The following is a 20,072-nucleotide window of genomic DNA, read 5'->3' on the forward strand; positions in this document are numbered from 1 at the left end:
GACCATGTATTTCCATAGAATTCACTGAAAGCTTTGGTTTACATACCACAGTAGGGTTGTTTCCATTGGACAAGATGTCGAGAAGATCAGCAGAGGACACAAAGTAGAACCTGGGGAAGGCAAGTCGCTTGGTCTCGAGGTACTCGGCCAGGGCCTTCTCACACAGAGTAAGATTGCCTTGCAGCCCCTCCAGCTTGTCAAACAGGTTTGGAATATTTGTTGCCTCAACACAATTCTTGGTCTTTTCTACATCCTTCACAAGCTCCTACATAAACAAACAAACAACATATTTGAATCAATTTCACACATTCCATTTAAGCATAGTTTCAATCAACTGCTGTTTTAAAAATAAATGACCTGTAAAGTTTCACATCTGGTTAAAAAGAAACAATATACCTTGAAGTCAGTATCAATGCCATCAAATCTCTTGGAGTCCTCTGGCAGCTGGTTTCTGATATCCTCTGAACCGATGAAAATACTCTCCAAGTGTGACCATGTACGCTGCACCTCCATCCAGATGCCGATTACCTGGTCAGCCGTTGACAGCTTCTTTTGCCAGCCAGAAACCTCCTGCAGGAAGTGGGCGATGTACTTGGATGTGAGCATGTTTTGCAGTTGCACCTGAAATACACACAAACATTTGTATTTTCTATGACACAAAATACCTAGAAATCCAAGAATAACATCAGACAAGCTTAAAAACATGTAAACCCAAAACAACAGGTTATTGTTTTCACCTGGTTGTCCTCTAGGGTTTCAATCAACTCCTCACTGGTCTTGAGCATGGTGATGCCTGTTCGTGGATGGGGATCATGTTCAAACTCCATCTGGGCCCAAGTGACATCAAGCTCCTTCAGCACCTTCTCCATGCTCATTTCCTTCACAGCCTTGTCAACAATACCGCGAACATCATCCTCAAAGTTGTGCAGGTTTAGTGATAGCAAGTCAGCCAGTGTAGTGCTCTCATCCATCACAAAACGCACCTGTAACAAGCATGTATTTTGAATTAGGAATCTTCTCAACAGTCCATAAGGCTATTTCAAGATAGTTAGTACTTAGGTAAGAAAAAAATGGTTGTATCTGTACTGTGAATTACCTTAGTGGCTGCCATGAGCTGCTGCCAATGTCTCTCCCTGATGGCTGGGTTCTGGAGCTCGCTGACAGCCCTCAGTGATGTGAGCATGTTCTTCACTGTGTTCTCCACACCAGTGTACGTGTCCCAAGCACGCATCTCCTTATCAAGGGACCTGTAAACACACAATACATATAAAAATGGGAAACTTTACTCTAATTAAAAGCAAATAATCAGTTTTTAAAATGACTCAAACTTATATTTAATAACCATATTTGTCTAAACTCCTTGCTAACCTGATATCCTTGGCAAACTTCTTGCAGTCCATGTCCATCTGCTCGACATTGATTTCCTTCCAGGGCGTTGTTTTCCAATCGTCGATGCTACTGCGCACCATGACCACATAGTCCCATAATGTCTTCAGCATCTTGATCTCCTTGCGACACTGCTTGAGCTGCTTGAAGTCTGGCACATTCACCTCAAACAGGCTGGCTGACTCTAGCAGGGCCCTCATCTCCTTCTCCATCACAGCAATCTCCTCATGGAACTGCAACCAGAAACGTAACTGGTTCAAGTTAAGTTCATTAAAATGATTATTATCATCAGAATTTAAGAATGCCAGAAAAAGATGCCTGTTAAATAACCTATGACTAGCATTTACAAAGGAAGATCTATCAATGGTTCAAACATTTTGCATACCTTATCTAGAGAATCATACGGCCTTTCGCAGTCATACTTAAAAGGTGGAATGGCACGGAACCTTTCCCTGAACTTGTGTTGGTTGACGTCGAATGAGGCACTCTTGCGACGGATGTTGGCTACCTCATTAGCATGAAGTGGAGCCACCTGCTGCTTACCCGTGATGGCAATCTTCTTTGTGTTGTTCCACTGCTCTGGCAGCTCCTGTCATGATAATAAAACATTGGTTATTCAACCAACTTGAATGTGAGTAGGAAATTTTTACCTACTTATCAATACGTTTTGATCATAAGGATCGTAGAAAAGGCCTTGAAATAGAATTCTAGGTTACAAATATTGTGAGTCCACACTGACCTGCAGCTGCATGTGAACTTCCTCAGGCATCTCTTGGTCATAAGTCTTCAGCAGTTCAATTGTCTGCTTGAGTGGTTCAAACATGTCGTCAGTGTTGGCCTGGCGCTCCTTGACAGCAGAAAGGTGCATCATGCAACCCACCAACCCATTGTAATCTCCCTCCTCCACAGGCTTGGTGAGACCATTGTCTGTCACCTTGATGAAGCCTGCCAGCTCCTTCAAGCTGAAGCCCAAATATTCCAGTTACAACAAGGTTTAACATTTGAGTAAGGGTATTGTACAATACATTTTTTAGAAAGTGTAATTCTAAAATAAAACAATGTAATATGTTTATCTGTTGATTTCTTGGGCGGATTAAGACTATGATAAATTAATTGAATCTGTGTGTCGAAATACAACAACTAAGATCACTGAAGTATAATTGTAGAACTGAAGACAAGCAAGCAGTCTACAATAGTACATGACATGAAGCACCCTACCTGTTGGTGACATGGTCAATAAGATGCTGTTTGAACATAAAGCTCCAGCGTTTGATGATGTTGAGCAGGGCCTGCTTGAACGGCTTGCTGTCGATACGGAACCAGTGGTCAAACACCTTCACAGGGTTGATCTGCTCACACTCCTCATAGATCTTCTCATAAGTGTCAATCTGCATGAATTTAAATAATTCCATAAGTTTCTTATCATTTATATCATAGTTAAAACTTAAATTTAGTAAATAGTAAATAACATGGTTTACAAATTGCCCTCTTGTATGAGCTGTTTTCATTATCTAAATATTTACATTAAATGACAGACATGTATATCATCTACCAAACAATACCCACCTGTTCTTTGAACTGCTTGAGAGTGGGTGGGTTTTCGGGGACACCATCCTCTGCATGCTGTTCGATCTCCTCCGTGGTGAGCACATGGCCATACAGCAGGAACTGGCGCATGAACTCATTGCGGTCATCCACCCAGAGGTAGGCGTAGTTGTCAAAGGAGTTTCTGTACTCCATGCTCTTGTTCATGATGTTGTGTATGCGGTCCATGAGCTCCTGTCTCATCTCAGAGAGCTCCTCCATATCCTCCAGGTCTGGCTGGTAATGGTCCTGGAAAATACCAAACCACATATTACCTCCATCAGTGACAACTGTAATATTTGCTGCCAGTGTGCACTATAGACTTACCGGATAACTACAAGCAAAGTACTGCTTATGAAAGCTCATTTTATTTTAAATCTTTTACGGAGCTAAAACGATATGCCTGTAACCATACTGTAATATATTGCAATTTACAGAGCCTGTACAGCAATAAACTGCATTGTTTACTTCATTCAGGACAAATTATTCCATCATCATAAAATTGATATTTTTAAAACATGAATCATTAAATAATTTACTGTAACATTTACTTTTTGCATCAAACGATGCAAAACATATTTATGAATAATGGTAAGGTTCATCATGTTCCAATTTTACAAGCACATTGCAATCATCTACAGCCAGTATACAGGTTTAACCTTGTTTGTTTGTTTGTTTGTTTTTTTACTGAACCCTAATCCACAGAGGCTTAGTATTAAATACTAACAACACAATAATTCATTAACTTTTCTTACTGTCACTGCTCAAAACAGTTACAACATTTTAAAACATTTACAAGAAATTGAAAATATTTATTTACTTGACCCTAAGTATAATGCCAATAAGCATCAATGTCTTCTTTTTAAAGAGTGGTTAACAAATGTTAAAGTTAAAGAGCAGACATTAAAGTTTGATGTTCTGACCATACCAATAAAGCCGCTGGAAATGATGACAGACAGTAAAAATAAAATACCTGTCCACTATGAGCAGCAAGGCGTTTGATGAGGGAGGCCTGTTTGTAGATGTCACCAACCAGCCCATCAACAAGGTCATAGAAGCCGTCGGGGACGCCAAACTCCAGTGATGGCTGGAAAATCATCTCAGGAGCCTGCAGCTCTAGTAGTGCCTGTAGTGGGGATAGTATTTAAACAGTCATTATTGATTTATTTATTAGACCTTCTGATTTCATAAAAATGACAACGGTTCTATTCTACCAGTAAAGTCAATTTCATTTAAATAATTTAGATAAATTTGAGATTAATTCTTTTGCACATATAAGTTAATTCTAAACAATTTAAAATTATGTAACATCTATTAATTAAGACTTAATTAACTAAATCTGAAGTACTGACCTTGAAGAGGTCATCTGGGTTGTTTTTGGCATCGGTGTTGTCCAGGAGGAACTTGAGACTGCAGTGGATCGTGTTGAAGAAGCCGTCAACCACCATCTCATCCACATAGTCGACATACGCCTTCCAGATGTCAGACGTGCTGTCTCCCTTGAACAACTCGAGATTTTTCTGTACGAGAAATATAAAGAAAGATTATGTTTTATATTTTCACTACATCTTTAAGCATTGTTCAGCTCTAGATGGGAAGCAATTTGTTCTTATTAATAATTCTGTTTTGAAAATGTTCATAGATGATTGTACAATGTACCTTGACGAGTCCATGGATCTGGTCTCCAAGGTCTGTGATCTCTTTGTAGCGCTTCTCTAGACGATCTTTCCTGTCTGTGAGGTTGAGCAGCGTGTCATTCTTCTCTTCCTTCCTTGTGAAGAGCGGGTTCTTGCTCCATGTCGACATCAGCTTCTGAACCTCCTCAACGTTGTTCTTTGTCTGCTGCACGCGCGATTCAAGGTCAATCACTGTGTCTCTTGTGCTCTGAATGTATTCCCAGATTCCTGGAATACATTGAAAATGTGTAGAGTGCATTTCTTCTATTTGTATTACAATCGTCACCAAAAAATCATAATGTATTGTGTGCAATAACATGATCATCACTTAACTTTTGAAAACACATTCACACAAAGATGTTTTATATGTAAACATTTATACATTTGACTGTACTTACCATCACTGTTCCAGTTAGAGGTGGTTTCAGCCTGCTGGAGCTTGCTGTCGATGTCAGCGATCTGGGACTCGATGAGGGGGAACTCCACTTCTAGGACGGTAGTGCGCACCTTGTTGTACAGGCTCACAGTCAGGTCTAGGTTTGTCACAAACTTCCAAAGTGTGTCATAGCGACTGTAGATCTCCTTTGCGGCTGCTGGGACCTCCTCCTCTGAGCGAACCTCGAGGTACTTTACTTCCCGCAGTACTGCTACAAGCTGAGGGTCAAAGTTGACGGATATGATCTTTGTCTCCTCATTGCGGTTGATAAGCGGTTGGTTGAGGTTGAATGAGCAGGCCTCATCCACACCAGCAATCCATTCCTTGTAGAGGTCCTGATCCCACCTACAAGACAACAAAATGACAGCAATGTGAAATTTCATATCAGAAATGTATCCATAGGATGCAGATTTCCCAACTTTGTCACAAAAGCAGTCTGTTGCACAACAAGAGTAGAGGCATAAATAAGCAACCCTCGAAATAAACCTACCTTTTTTGTCACTATTCTTTTAATTGTAATAAAGATATGAAGTCAAGACCTTTTTTCTATTTAACATTACAGTTGCCTTGATTGGGACACCCAGGTACACAGCTTCACATGCAGCTAAAATCTCTGTGAAGGATTTTGAATCTAACTTAAATACTTGTTTCGATATGTGTAACACTAAATCCATGCTATGTATGCTAAATTTTAATTATGTCAAGGGCCATAACTCTTCTAGGAACAGCCACAAACAAAACCCCTGATGCAAATCTTCATATACAGGTATACATTCCTCTTAATTTTCATCACTATAAATATGCATAATTTAGAGAAACATGCGACACAATATTGTGTGACAAACGTACGGATGGAAAGATGGAAGGATAGAAAAAAGCAAATCTATATGTTGAATCCCTTTAAAGAGTGGGGGCATAAAATAAAAATGAATGTATTCATTAAGGTTTCAACATTTCAAATTTTGTAAATGCTGGAATGTTTACAGATTGTAATTCAGTCTATTGTATTAGGAATGCAGGACAAATACAGGTGAAGTAACGGAAGTGGTTACTTACTTGGCAAGCAGGTCCAACATCTCCTGGTGCTTGGTGAACACAAGCTTCGCATTCTCACTGTCCATCACACTGAAAACGCATACAGCAAATTAACATACACATTGTAACAAACACTCAATCATTTACTAATTCATAATCCAGCAAATTATTTTTAGAGAGCGTTTTAACTAGTTTATAAGTGTTTTGAAGATTAAGTTTAAATAAAAGATGTGCATTACAAAGAAATAAATTATCCTGATAGGCTTTTGCAGTGTTTTGATTAGAATAAAGTAATTGATAAGAATAAAGTTGTTAATTTTCATACAAGCTGAAAATTCAGTGCTGTTAGTGAGTGCTGATTAACAAAACTATTTCTATTGCAAAAATATTGAAACAAAACAAAATGCAAAACATACAGTAAATGATGTTTTAACATGTTTTGGTATCATGTAACAGAAATCAGAGCGCAAGTGATATGTTTTCAAGGATTTATTTCTCCATTCCCGGAGTGTGCTAGAGCTTTCAGAACCATTGTGTGCATGTTCAGACCTGGACCAGAGCTGTTGAAACTCGGGAGGAGCAGCATAATGGATGTGCCTGCCAGCCGCCATCGTGCATGGCTTAATGTCCTCAGGCTGAGGCCGTATTGCTCTTATATGGTCTTTGAAGTACTCTCTTTAATATAGATTAGATGGTGGTAACCCTGCCAATAACTTTGAACTTGTACAAAGTTCTCCTTCTTTTGTACAATCAACAGGTGATCCATTTTAGGTTTTCTTTATAGTTTAGGTAATTCATCAGTTGAATTTATATCAAAACTAATGTTTAGTTGAATTTGATGTGTATATAGATAGTTTTTAAGACACAGAAAACAGTGCTAAGTAAAACATTATCAAACTCAAGGAAATATTTTCAGAGTTGATTGCAACAAACCAATTATAAAGGAAAGCGTGATGAGGTTAAAACACACTAATAATTGGCAAACAAGTTGAGCCGATCTTTTCTGTTGTACTAACATTATAAACCAGCCACTCAAAATAATACTACCCATCAATTGAGTTTTTCAACATTTATGTTATTCATGTTATGTTTAATTTTGCCCCTAAAAGTGCAGAATCAGCATCATGGAAGCCTGGCTGTAATGGTTTTGTATCAAAACTTTAACCCAAACTTCAACCTAACACTTAACGTTGCCCATCTGCCCACCTGACTGGATTTTGCTATTCAATCTTTAAAGGGATGTTTTAAAAAAAATGCGGCTAAAAACAAGAATTAAATTCTAAACTGACCAATTAGCTCCACTGCAAATAGTTTCAATGCGTATAATTACATGCTTTTAAAAACCTCAAACACTCAGTGATTGAAATAAGCACAAGCATGCAAGCCCGAATGAACCCCTGACTTGTAAAATATTTTGTATTTTGTTATTTTTTATATAGTCGGGCTTGTTCAAGTAAATTTTACAATTAAATGCAATAGACTATTCAGGTTTGTTGAAAAAATCTCAATATCAATATCTGACATAATCCAGACAGAATACATGCAAAAGATTTTTTATGTAAAAGATAAATTGTGATAGATAAACATTAACAAACTGGATAGATGTAACTGAAATTTTAATCTTTTATACTGTATATGGCTGCTTAGTTGTTACTTGTTATGTTATGAACTTGAAGCATATACAGTACTAACAAATCAACACAAATTGTTTTTGATTGCTATTTTTTCTTGCATGCAACAAACAGTAAACATTCAAAACTGAAATCCAAAGTTAGCAATGATTTTCTATACTCACATTCTAAGGTTTTGAAAAAACAACAACACAGATACAAATCTATTGTACTTGAGTAAAATGTATATTGTAGGAACAATTCAAGAAAGAATCAAAGACAGATAATTAATAACATCTTTTAGAAGAAATAGGTTACTTACGGGTGTTCAAGGTGCTTGAAGTTGGCCATGGGGATGCTGATCCTCTCCCGGAGCTCCTGTGCCCATTTAAGGCCACCAGTCATGTAGGGCATGTTCTTGTGGATGGGAATCTTGCCTCTTTCTGCCTTCAGGGTCATCTGCGCGTCGTAGATCTCCTTGGCTGTGTCAAGTTCCTGGTTCATCATGTCTACAAGGATTGGGTATTTTTCTTCAAAGTCCTTCTTGATAAGTGGTCGGTCTAGCAAGGTACCCAAGATGTCTAGCAGCTGCAACACAACAAACACATTACAACCTACTCAGGTTAGTCACATACATAACTGTTATACAAACAAGATATGACAGTCCTTTGTTTTCCATCAAGAATTTATCAAATTAAAATTAGAATAACTAATTCCAACCTATAACGTGACGTAACCTCGTGTGAAATATTCACTTTTGTTGTTTTCAAGGTGAAAGACATTGCCATCATTATTGCAATCAAGCAGTTTTTAATTCTTTATGCTTAAATTTTGTATTAAAAGACTTTTGATTGTATTTTATTAGAAAAAACACGTTTAACTGTATGCCCACTCAACATTATTTCAGAAATGAACGATGCCATTTTGTGTCCCAGCCTTGTACATGCTGATATTTACTTTGGATAGAAAAATGGGCCAAAATTCTTAACAATGAATTATCATTTATATTTCATTGATTAATCATTATAAACCACTGGAAAGCATACAAAAAAACAACTTTATCAATCAAGTGAATACCTTAAATGCATTTTCCAAACCAGATGCATCATCAAAAGCCTGGCAGATGATGGTGGCCATCCTGCGATCAAAGTCTTCCACAATCTCTTGAAACTTGTGGTATTCATTGATGAATGTCTGAAAACAGATAGCTACCATTTTAATCAAATTTCATTGAACACAAAAATTATTTATCAATTGTCAAAAAAATCTTGTTTTATTTTGTATGTGAAGCATTTTAGTAATAGCCCAATATATACCGGATCGTTGGGATCGAGGCAGTCATAGGTGGCGTCTGTGAAGACCTTGTAATGTGCGTGGAACTCCTCAAAGATGTTGACAACCTGCTGGCTGAGCACCTTGCCCTTGATCCCACCCAGCTCAACCTTCTCCAGCTTCATGAACTCCAGGGCAGACTCCATCAGGTCCTGACACACACAAACACACAGACATGAGGAAAATTGGAACAAACACATACTTAACAGTTAACATTACATGGTTGCTAAAGTTAAACAGCAATTTGTTAAGCGCCCATATCAAGACAAGCCCTGTATGGATGCCCTAACCAGTTGGCCACGGAGAGGGTATATATATACCTTCTATTCCAAACTTTTTATTTCTTAGAGTATTTTTTTCTCTTGTGATATTGTTATTGCTCACCTTGACAGTTTCCACCCGTTCACAGAACTTGTCGTATCTTGCAAAGACAAGCTGAGGAGCAAACTCCCATTCCCGGGGCTCCTTCCCATCCTTGAAGTACTCAGATAGCTTCTTGCGGTGGACCTCATACTCATCCCTGAAACCCTTCAACACGTCACATGCCTTACGCACCTTGCCAATCACCTCCTCCACCTCACCTTTGAAGAGCTCCATTGGCTCCAGGAAGTTGCTTGCCTGAGAATTTGATACATATTTCGTTATACTTGGTGCTGTTCAAGAAATTTGTAGACTTTCAACATGAATATTGTATATATAGTGGATTACAAACATAAGACATGATGATATTCTGCTCTTCAATATAAATGTTGTTCTCACATTCTACTTCTATTTCATAAGGTATTAGGTGACAAAATTTGAAATCCATGTATGATTCACAACATAACCATTTATATTTCAGCTTAAGCCGTCCTATTGTTTCATGGTTCAACTACTGCCTTGATCATAAAAGATCAGCTGCTCATGTTACATGTAGGTGAAAAATAACATTCAGGTCTTTAACATGATTTAACATGTGAACAAATTTGGAAGTTACTTAATAAGTTCTAGAACAGCCCTCATAATTTTTTACCAGATATTGACATTACAGAATTTATGTCTTTAAAATCTGTTATATGACGTAGTATAATGTCATTGTGTATGTACACTTCCTATATAATCTACATTCCAGAAATTGAAATTACAATGTTCTCTATTACATAATTTATTAAATTTCAGTGTGATAACAACGTCAGTATTCACTAATTCTATTAAGGGCTCTACATGATTTACAATTGAATATTTGAATAAAATTATTAGCATAAAAAAGCTTGAGTTCAACCAGAATGGCCTGGAAAAATGCCAAGAATTCATGCTTGCGCCTTTTTATCAACATTTTAGACAGCGTCTTGTAAAGAGTTTTTTTAAATATCTGTAATCTTTTCAATCAATAATGAGTAATATCGATTCTGTGGCTTAGTTCCAACATGTCTTCTTAAGTTTGGCAATGATTTCTTGCCCATGTTACCACATTAATGAAACATCATTAATTGAGCAAAAACACATGATCATATAACACTTACATATAAGCAAAATTTGTAAACACTTCAAGTTGTCTCCTATAGCTCTGACTACTATTTACTTAGCTCACCATCTGAATGATCATGTTGCACATTTCTTGCAGGAGAACAATGATGCGCGCGGGTGTGTTGTAGTACTCTGAGTTGGCCCACACCAGACACAGGGCGTTCATCATGGGACCAAACAGCTTCTTGCTCTCATCAAACTCAGCCTGCTCATAGTCCTCAAAATGGTGTCGCATGGGTTTAAGGTACATGTTGATGTCCTGTGCCTCTGTCAGAGCTGAAGAAGACAAATATTCTTTTATATTAGACTTTAGTCATGCTTTCCACTTGAAGCTGATTAAGACAAAAACTTAATTATGAATTTCTATCTATATTCATACAAAAACTTATGAGATATTGTGAGGATTATAGCCTATTCATACAGAATATAATTTCAATGAATGTTAAATGAACAGTAAGTGTGATTAAACTGGTACCTGCAACACAGTCTCGGAAGATCTCCTTGAATGAGATGAAGTAGCTGCTTCCAGTCTTCTCCAACAGCTCAGCCATCTTTCGCACTTTAGGATCCCTCAGCTGGAAAAAAAATAGTCAGGTCATTTAGACTAATTCCTTAGGTGGATTTATTGATTTTATGTGAAGAGCTGTACTTGTTTTAATTTTTAGTACACACATAAAATTAACAAAAGAATTCACAGAAAACATTTATGATATTAACCTGTTCATAGATGCACTCTAAGTTCATTGCTTTGTTCTTCCAGAACTCAAGCTCAACAAAAGGTGTAGGATTCAAGCCCTCAAGGAGAGGCTGAGCAGAGTCTTTCTTCAGCACATCTTGGATCTGATGAGTCCACTCAATGACCATTGACTCAATGGTGTGAATCAAAGCTCTGTCAAGGCTGTCGGCACTGTAAGCAATAACATTTTATTAAATACTGTATACAATAAACAGGAAAAAAATCAAAGAAATTTTGTTTATAATATATATTCAATTTGTAATTACACAAAAGCACCTATTACTCTTTTTACAGCAATCTAGACTTTTAAAAAAGAAAGAATAAAATATAACCTGTCCAGCTCAATCTCATGGACTCTTTCAGCTCCAACAGGCAGGGGCAGAAGGGTTTTGCCCTTGGCTTGACCGGAGACAACAAACACATTTCCTTTCAAGTTGTGGACATGGCGTGTAACATCTTTCGAGACAACATTTGGCCAGTGGTCATGGTTTCTCTCATTGGAAAGTAGCGGCACAAGAACCTAAAATGCAATTTCACATAAAAAACATGTACATTACATTTAGATTGTTTTAATTTACTGGTAGATATGAATTTATCTAAATCAACATATAAATGTTATTCTGTTAATTCTTCACAATATGATATCCAACAAACTAGAAAAAGTCATGATTTGGTACAAATGCGTTCAATGATGTTCCAACTTGTACTCAGTAAATGTTTTTTGTTGTTTTTTTTAAAAGGGCAGATAACAACCAAGCAAATTTCCATTGCCAAAAGAAGTTTAGTAAATTGTCTCTTTGATATCATCTTCAACTGCCAGTTATCAGTTTTATTACACAAAATATTTGATAGCCTTAACCATTTAATTCTATGACTGCAGAAGGTTGATAATGCTGCTTTTCTTATTAAGGTGCCTTCAGAAACAAAAGGGTGCAGCACCCTTCCATAACTCCTTAGCTAAAACACTTACATTATATATTTACAAAATGAAAAGGTAAACCAAGGCAGTTGAATATCAATGCTATGATTTCTGTTGTTTGTTGAGAAAATGAATTAAAATAAGAACAACATGTTTACCTCATCTACAAACGCAGAAAGTTGATCCAATGGCGAGTATGACAGATCACCATACAAAACAGCTTGTCTAAATGGAATGTCCTTTGGAAGTGCTTCTTTGGACTTCTTCACAAAATAACAAGCTTTCTGCTTAGGGTTCGATGGCCATTCATACTGTGCAGTCAGAGACCCGCCTGGGTTACTCACAATGATGAGCGATTGGAGGTCTGCCTTTTCGAACCATTCCAAGATCATTTGTTTCGTTTCGTCCACGTTGTACATCTTCATGAACTTGTCTGGCTTGCATTTTGTCGTTTTTATCACGTAGTCCGCTATAAATTCAACGCGGCTATCGCCTAACTCTAAGTCCTTCACAGACGACATATCTGCGCGTTTTAATGTTTAACTTGACATGGGTAGATATGCCGGCGTTCCTTTCCCACCTGCGAATGTTCGTTTGTGTCCTTGTTGCTTGGTTAGTCGTTATGGGTCGCATTTAAACTCTATACAAGCTTAACAGGCAATACTCTATACAGTTATAAAGTGATGTCGTAAAACATTTTAACATTGGTTTCTACACGATTTCCTAGTATTCTAATTATATTGAATATATGAATAAATAAACATATATGACTCCATTAATACGTATTAAATGCAGTTAAAGCTGCACCTTCACAGATCGAGCATTTGACATTTTAAAGCATGGAAACCCTTATTTATGCGTTCGAAAATGTCCTTACTATCGTTTTAAGAAAAAAAATCCGCAGTTATCCGATCAAAATAGATGTATGTTTTTCATTTGCGTTTGAAAATGTCGTTACTTACGATTTAAGAAATAATAAATTTTCAGCAGTTTTCCAAACAAATTAGATGTTCTATTGCGAGTTTTTTTTTTCATGACTGAATTAAGGGCATTGGTGTTTAAACAATATTGATTCTGAGACATTTTGAAAAAAGACAAAACTGTTTATCTGTGAGAGTGCAGAATTATTTTTAAACATTTATATAATATTGGTCTGTCTGTGACGGATCGGTCAACAAGCCGGATCCAACAATACACGGTCTACTTTATGACAATTACGTTTGTATGTACCAAGGTTGTGTCAAGGCTGATACTTGTATAGAGATTAGCGTCGTTGTTATGGACTCAACAGGTGCCCGTTCTTATTTGAGGCAAATATTGTTGTTTTTTGTTCGAATTATAAATAGCTTTATGAATATTTTTATACGCAGTAATCTCCCCTGACAAGTGTCTGTATAAATTAAAATATAATGTAGATGACTGTCTGCAATGGCAGTACCTCGTGCTTTAGTGAGATTTCGAAATTTACAATAGCGAGCGGAATAGTTTTAATTTGACATGTATTTCGGACCAACGTTTACGAAGGCTATTAAAATAATAGCTCTACCAAAACACTGCATATAAAACATTTGTATAGGTAGTAAATATAAGTATACATTTCACAGAAATCTTCAGGATCTTTTTTTCGTAGTGTGCAAAATTTAATGTTCAGTTAGATTCGTTGAGTTTGCTTGATGTTTAATATTTAAAACAGGTGATGTACAGTAAAACAAGACGGCGCAATCCAATGACGTCAATCAGTGATTTACCGAAGTTGTTTTCATATGTGCAAAACGACCATTAGTTAGCTTAAAATAAATATTGTTATTGTTTTTATTCTTAAATTATATTTTGCGCAACTAGTCACTATATTCAAAAGAATAAAGCTGCATCTCTACACCAAGACTGATTGCACAGTTCCGTTTAATACGTTTAAGCCCAGCGAGCTGAGATATACAGAAACTGTTATTTCAATGTTTTTTTTTTTCAATTTGCACTTTAGGAGTATCGCGTTGCCGCAGTGATGTTAAAATAGGGCAATACTCATCTATTACAGCTTTAGGTTTCAACATTAAACGAACATATAAGCGGTATTACTGTATCTAGGTATAATTTTTAGCAAACTTTGACAGAAAGCTTAACAGGAAATGAGTTTTTTATGAAATCTACAAAGACACACTGTTCCGTCCATATTTCGAAGTCATTATTTTCTATCACTCACTTTGGTAAAAAAGCTTGATTCTCTGAAATTTGAGTCAGATATGTTTATTTTTCTTGCATTGACATACACACCATTTTTTTATCTGTGTGCTTCTGTGTGCTTAGCATCTTATTGTTGTTTGTTCTTTGTTGCAGTTTCTTTAAAAAAAATCCTTAGATATAAATATGCTCAACAAATATAAAAAGAGAATACAACATCTTAATAAATTCCGTGGTAGTACAGTTTGACGGGAAAGGCAGGTTATGTAGTAGTGTTATCGTGTTTCGTGGGAAAAGGAAGACATGTGGTAGTGCTGATTGGCGGGAAAGGCAAGTTCTGTGGTAAAACTATCGTGGTTTTTTTTGGCGGGAAAGGCAAGTTCTGTGGTAGTACTGTTTGGTGGGAAAGACAGGTTATGTAGAAGTGTTATCGTTTTTGGTGGGAAAGGCAAGTTATGTGGTGGTACTGTTTGGCGGGAAAGGCAAGTTCTGTAGTAGTTTTATCGTGTCTGGTAGGAACGGCAAGTTCTGTGGTAGTACTGTTTGGCGGGAAAGGCAGGTTATGTATTAGTTCAACGTTTATCGTGTTTGGTGGGAAAGGCAAGTTATGTGGAAGTACTGTTTGGCGGGAAAGGCAGGTTATGTATTAGTTCAACGTTTATCGTGTTTGGTGGGAAAGGCAAGTTATGTGGAAGTACTGTTTGGCGGGAAAGGCAGGTTATGTATGAGTGTTATCGTGTTTGGTGTGAAGGGCAAGTTCTGTGGTAGTACTGTTTGGCGGGAAAGGCAGGTTATGTATTAGTTCAACGTTTATCGTGTTTGGTGGGAAAGGCAAGTTATGTGGTTTTACTGTTTGGCGGGAAAAGCAGGTTATGTATTAGTGTTATCGTGTTTGGTGTGAAGGGCAAGTTCTGTGGTAGTACTGTTTGGCGGGAAAGGCAGGTTATGTATTAGTTCAACGTTTATCGTGTTTGGTGGGAAAGGCAAGTTATGTGGTAGTACTGTTTGGCGGGAAAGGCAGGTTTTATATTAGTGTTATCGTGTTTGGTGGGAAGGGCAAGTTCTGTGGTAGAACTGTTTGGCGGGAAAGGCAGGTTATGTATTAGTTCAACGTTTATCGTGTTTGGTGGGAAAGGCAAGTTATGTGATAGTACTGTTTGGCGGGAAAAGCAGGTTATGTATTAGTGTTATCGTGCCAGGTGGGAAAGGCAAGTTCTGTGGCGGTTCTATCATGCTTGGTGGGAAAGGCAAGTTCTGTAGTAGTTTTATCGTATTTGGCGGGAAAGGCAAGTTCTGTGGTAGTTTTATCGTATTTGGCGGGAAAGACAAGTTCTGTGGTGGTACAATCGTGTTTAGCGGGAAAGGCAAGTTATGTGGTAGTATTGTTTGGCGGGAAAGGCAGGTTCTGTGGTAGTACTATCGTTTTGGGCGGGAAAGACGTTGGTCGAGTTCTGAGGTGGAACTAACGAGATGTTCACTCTTTAACATTTTAAGATATGGTTGATATTGAAATATATAAAATCTTTTATTGATACACAATTGAGTTGAGGCACAGGTTATATATATCATTAGAAACTCTGGTACGATTATCAATCTTCCACACAAAAGTATCGAAAATGATGCACATATTTATATTGTACATGCTTACAATCGAACACATTTAACCCACACAAGACATTCAATTTTTAGGCTTGAGCGCTAGCTCAAGACTTTTGTAATAGACCACAAAAAATCTATAGAATACATGTGGAGTTGAAAATCATACTTGAATGAACCAGATTTCAATGAAAATCAATTCATGAAACATAACTGGAAAAATCCTTCATTTACAAAAAAAGTTCATGTTTAGTTAAAAGTAAGAGTGTGTAATATTTTTCGTATATTAACAGAAAACACAGTTATAAAACGAGTGAGTGAGTGAGTGAGTGAGTGAGTGACGAGCGAGTGCGTGGGTGGGTTGGTGGATGGATGGACGAGTGAGTGAGTTTTGCGGGAGCGCGGGCTAGCGAGTATCCAATAGAAGAAAGTCATTTAAATTGATGTGGGTTTTGGTCAGAGACTTGTGTCATTGCGCCTTAACTGGCCCCACACTGTATAGAAACAGCAACAATCTACTGCGACAACCAGATTTACCCAGTCTCCTCATTATATGACTGTCTCTTAATTTCTGGGACACGAGCCCCATTTCGTCTCCGCGCTGTGTGATATGAGTTTTTTCCCTTACACCTGAAGTCAATTTCTCAGGTAAGCGGTGCGACCTTACTTTTTGATGTCAATGTAAACACAGGTAACTTGTAAGAAAAATGTGATAGATTGGTCATCTAACCATATCGCACAGCGGGATTTTACAAAATTGACTACCAACAATATACACGGATACTGTAATTTTAAATCATTTTTGACCCATAATAACGTCATGTATGTGATCATGGTGAAAGTGAAAATGGATTAATTTGACACCTGGGCTGAGGTGATTAACGGATGAATGGGAGACTATCAAACTTTATAATGTAAATTTGTATTCAAAATGGCGGAATAAAATACAACATGACTAAAAAATGTAAACAGTGTATTAAAAATTTAATATGAATTATTTGATGGCAGTGTTGGAATATATAAAATGTGAGATGATCAGACAGCTACTACTGGCACCACAGTCACACTTTACATTCAACTCATGCAAATGATGGAGGGCAATCCTAAACAAAAGAAGAAAGACAGGGTATGTATGTAATAACAGGATAATACTCGGGGGGGGGGGGGGCTGGTTAATTTAAAATGGAAACTGTATATGTACATATGTATATGCCGTATATGAATACAATTGTGACATTTACATGTTTTCAAATTATCGGATGCGAAAGGGGAGCCACTTAGTCCAAAATAATAGACGTGTTATACGGGATTCTTCCAATCCCTAACGTCGTGAAGGATTTGCCATATCAAAAATCTAAAAAAAATCCGTCAACTACAATTATTTGGACTAGGGAGCCACTAGGGTAATGAGGGTATGGGATTGTTGTTATAATGGTAAGTAAAAAAACAAACAGAGTGGCATCAATGGATAGAATGTTCCTACGTTTGACCAACGGCTTATACTCCATTCATCATATTAATGCAGAGTATTTGAATGAATAGATCATTTATAATGTTGGTGAAATAGATGAATATACCTTCTAAATTCTAAAAGAAGATGTTGAAATCTGAATCTGAGTGGGTATAATGAAGCGACCAATACTGGCTTTTATACCATATATCTGAGTGACCTGCAGGAATACCTTGGTTAAAGTTGTTAAAAGTGCAAGAAAGCACTTTGCTGTATATGCGGGTCAAATTTTATGGACTGTTGTTCTCGTAATTAAATTTGTGGCTGTACATAAAGGAACTGAATTTACTTATGCCCCACCCTTTTGGTATGGAAGACAGTTGTTGTATTCTTAAAGAAAGAAACTATCACATATTTCAATATTTTTTATTTAAGGTACCATCCACCCTTATTTTTTTGTAAAATGCACTTTTTTGTATGACGAAATAAAGTGTGGCACCACAGTTTTCATAAGCGTTTTCAAGGCTAATAATCACTTAATCAGGGGTGTAGAAATGGGCCGGGAGCCGGTAAAATCACCCGGTAACTTTTGCATCCTCACCCGGCTACTTTTTAACAGCAACGAAAATATCATTTGTGTAATAAATTATGGCTGTCTGCAAAAAATCGGAAGAAGTTACCAGGAGCTTTAGCTAAGGCTTCAGTTTAAAACACCAAAGGAGGTGCAGTTCACTGTTCTGAGGCTCAAGTAGATTCAGTTTCTGTAAGTGGTATAAGTAGGGAAGAAATTTCTGAAATTGTAAGGAGGGAGTTGCTAGCCTATGATAAAATGTGTGACATTGAATACTCTGAATCTGAAAATGATTCTGATGGTGATAGCTGGGACTAAGTTATCCAGAAGCATTTGTTTTCTATCGATAACAAAACTTATCAGTTTTTATATAATAATATGAAGTAAAAATAAACAAAATCAAACACCAGGAGACTAGATTTTTGAGTTCAAAAATGGCTGAAATCATTTTCAGTCGGGGGGCTTCGCCCCCTGAACCCCCCACAGGGGGCGTTGTCCCCTAGACCCCTAATGGGGGATGGCCCCCAAACCCCCCGGCTACTTCAGGAAAACACCCTGCTACTTCAAAACATTTCTACACCCCTGCTTAATTTCGGCTTTGTTGTTGCATGATTGGTTGATTGGCATTAGCATGTGATGTTGTCAGTGTATTGTTTAGAGGTCAAAATGTCATGTTTTTTTATACTTTTAACTGTATTTTTTTCTGCAATTTAGATATCAGTTAGAGTAAAATTATGATAAAATAAGTGTTTTCAAATACATTGCCGGGAAATCATAAGTTAGAGTAAAATTAGTCCAAAAACATGACCTTTAAAGCATTCTTTATTGTTTCTACTAATTTTAGACAAAATCGAAATTCCAAGTCAAATTTCCCAAAATGGTGAGAAAAATCATTGACATTTCATATTTGAATATAATTGACATATGGACTTGGTACCATCTGGAATTTATATTGGGGTGATTATTTGGCTGGGTGTTAATCCTGAAGTCCAGCAGTTATCCCTGTAATTAGGTCCTATCTCCATACTTGCACAAACACAATAACAGGGCTTTATGGTCACACAAGAGGCAGTTACTGATAAAGAAATCTAGAGGGTCTCTCCATCACACCATTTTCCCCACTTGAAGTATCAGTTCAACATTGTTAAATCTCTCTTAAATTGACTTATCAGAAAGTTAAGCATTGAAGAGCTTTAAGAACAAATCAAAAGAAAATTGTGTTTGGGAATGTTTCAGCTCTCAACAATTCTTTTAGTATAGTAGCTGTCATATTTATGCAAATGTTGTAAATCAACTATTGTTGAGTGGTTTGTTGCTGGTCTATTAAACAAGAATTTATAGGGCAAGATAATTTATATGAAATACAAGGAAAGAGATAAAAATAGTAAATTATGATGCTTTCTAAATGAAATTAAACTTTAAAGATAGCTAAGCATAAGTTTTGTGGTAGATTTGAAGACTTATCAGTTGAAAATACTTAACAAACTTAACTTCATTGTATTCTTATTTATTTGAAAGTGTATGTTTAACGTACATGTAGCAGGTCAATGGTCAATCAAGATTTGAAAAATATGGTGGAATTATAGGAGCATTTTGCAAGATTAAGTTATGTAGTTATATTGAACTTAAATATGTACCTTCATGGAAATCTTTGGCCCATAACTGACAGTGGAGGTGATAAGCTACTGTTGTTACATGATCATTCTAATTGATTAAGTACTACATTGTTTTAAACAAGGGTTAACGAAATCACCGTTTTTGAAGATTTCCGTTTTGATAATGTCAATAGATTTAGCTATGTGTGTCACTTTCACTTCTGTGAGTTTGGCTTGTATTTATTTCTCTGTGTGAGTTTGAGACATGCATTGATTGCATCAATTAATTTGTCATTGAGTAAAAGTTTTGGATAAATTTTGACCTTATGTGTTCACTAATAAACAATGCATTAACAGAAAAAAATCATTGTTTAAGTTTTATGTAGAGTCTTGTTTTTTGTCACTAAATAAATTCTATTGATATCTACAGTTGTCGAAGTTAGACTTTTGGATGAACAAGCC

At 36.8% G+C, this 20,072-nt stretch overlaps 2 protein-coding genes across 2 annotated transcripts in view; one reads left to right on the forward strand and one right to left on the reverse strand.

Annotated features, from left to right (window-relative positions):
- Nucleotides 1–12,807, reverse strand: part of LOC128230464 (dynein beta chain, ciliary-like) — a 30,479-nt gene extending 17,672 nt beyond the window's left edge. Inside the window, 24 exon segments of the mRNA XM_052942738.1 lie at nt 47–265; nt 397–621; nt 738–983; nt 1,097–1,247; nt 1,369–1,619; nt 1,772–1,975; nt 2,126–2,348; nt 2,605–2,774; nt 2,953–3,219; nt 3,944–4,096; nt 4,323–4,490; nt 4,630–4,874; nt 5,045–5,427; nt 6,139–6,207; nt 6,667–6,792; nt 8,050–8,315; nt 8,805–8,921; nt 9,044–9,211; nt 9,444–9,677; nt 10,630–10,841; nt 11,041–11,140; nt 11,283–11,472; nt 11,634–11,821; nt 12,379–12,807. Of these exon segments, the coding sequence (XP_052798698.1) occupies nt 47–265; nt 397–621; nt 738–983; nt 1,097–1,247; nt 1,369–1,619; nt 1,772–1,975; nt 2,126–2,348; nt 2,605–2,774; nt 2,953–3,219; nt 3,944–4,096; nt 4,323–4,490; nt 4,630–4,874; nt 5,045–5,427; nt 6,139–6,207; nt 6,667–6,792; nt 8,050–8,315; nt 8,805–8,921; nt 9,044–9,211; nt 9,444–9,677; nt 10,630–10,841; nt 11,041–11,140; nt 11,283–11,472; nt 11,634–11,821; nt 12,379–12,741 (4,938 nt within the window). The 5' untranslated portion in view covers nt 12,742–12,807.
- Nucleotides 12,808–16,675: 3,868 nt separating this feature from the next.
- Nucleotides 16,676–20,072, forward strand: part of LOC128231456 (tetratricopeptide repeat protein 28-like) — a 78,215-nt gene continuing 74,818 nt past the window's right edge. Inside the window, exon 1 of the mRNA XM_052944294.1 lies at nt 16,676–17,120. Within this exon, the coding sequence (XP_052800254.1) occupies nt 17,076–17,120 (45 nt within the window). The 5' untranslated portion in view covers nt 16,676–17,075. The remainder of the gene's footprint in view (nt 17,121–20,072) is intronic.

Source organism: Mya arenaria, chromosome 4, assembly GCF_026914265.1.
Source record: "Mya arenaria isolate MELC-2E11 chromosome 4, ASM2691426v1".
In the NCBI taxonomy this organism is placed as follows: Eukaryota; Metazoa; Mollusca; class Bivalvia; order Myida; family Myidae; genus Mya; species Mya arenaria.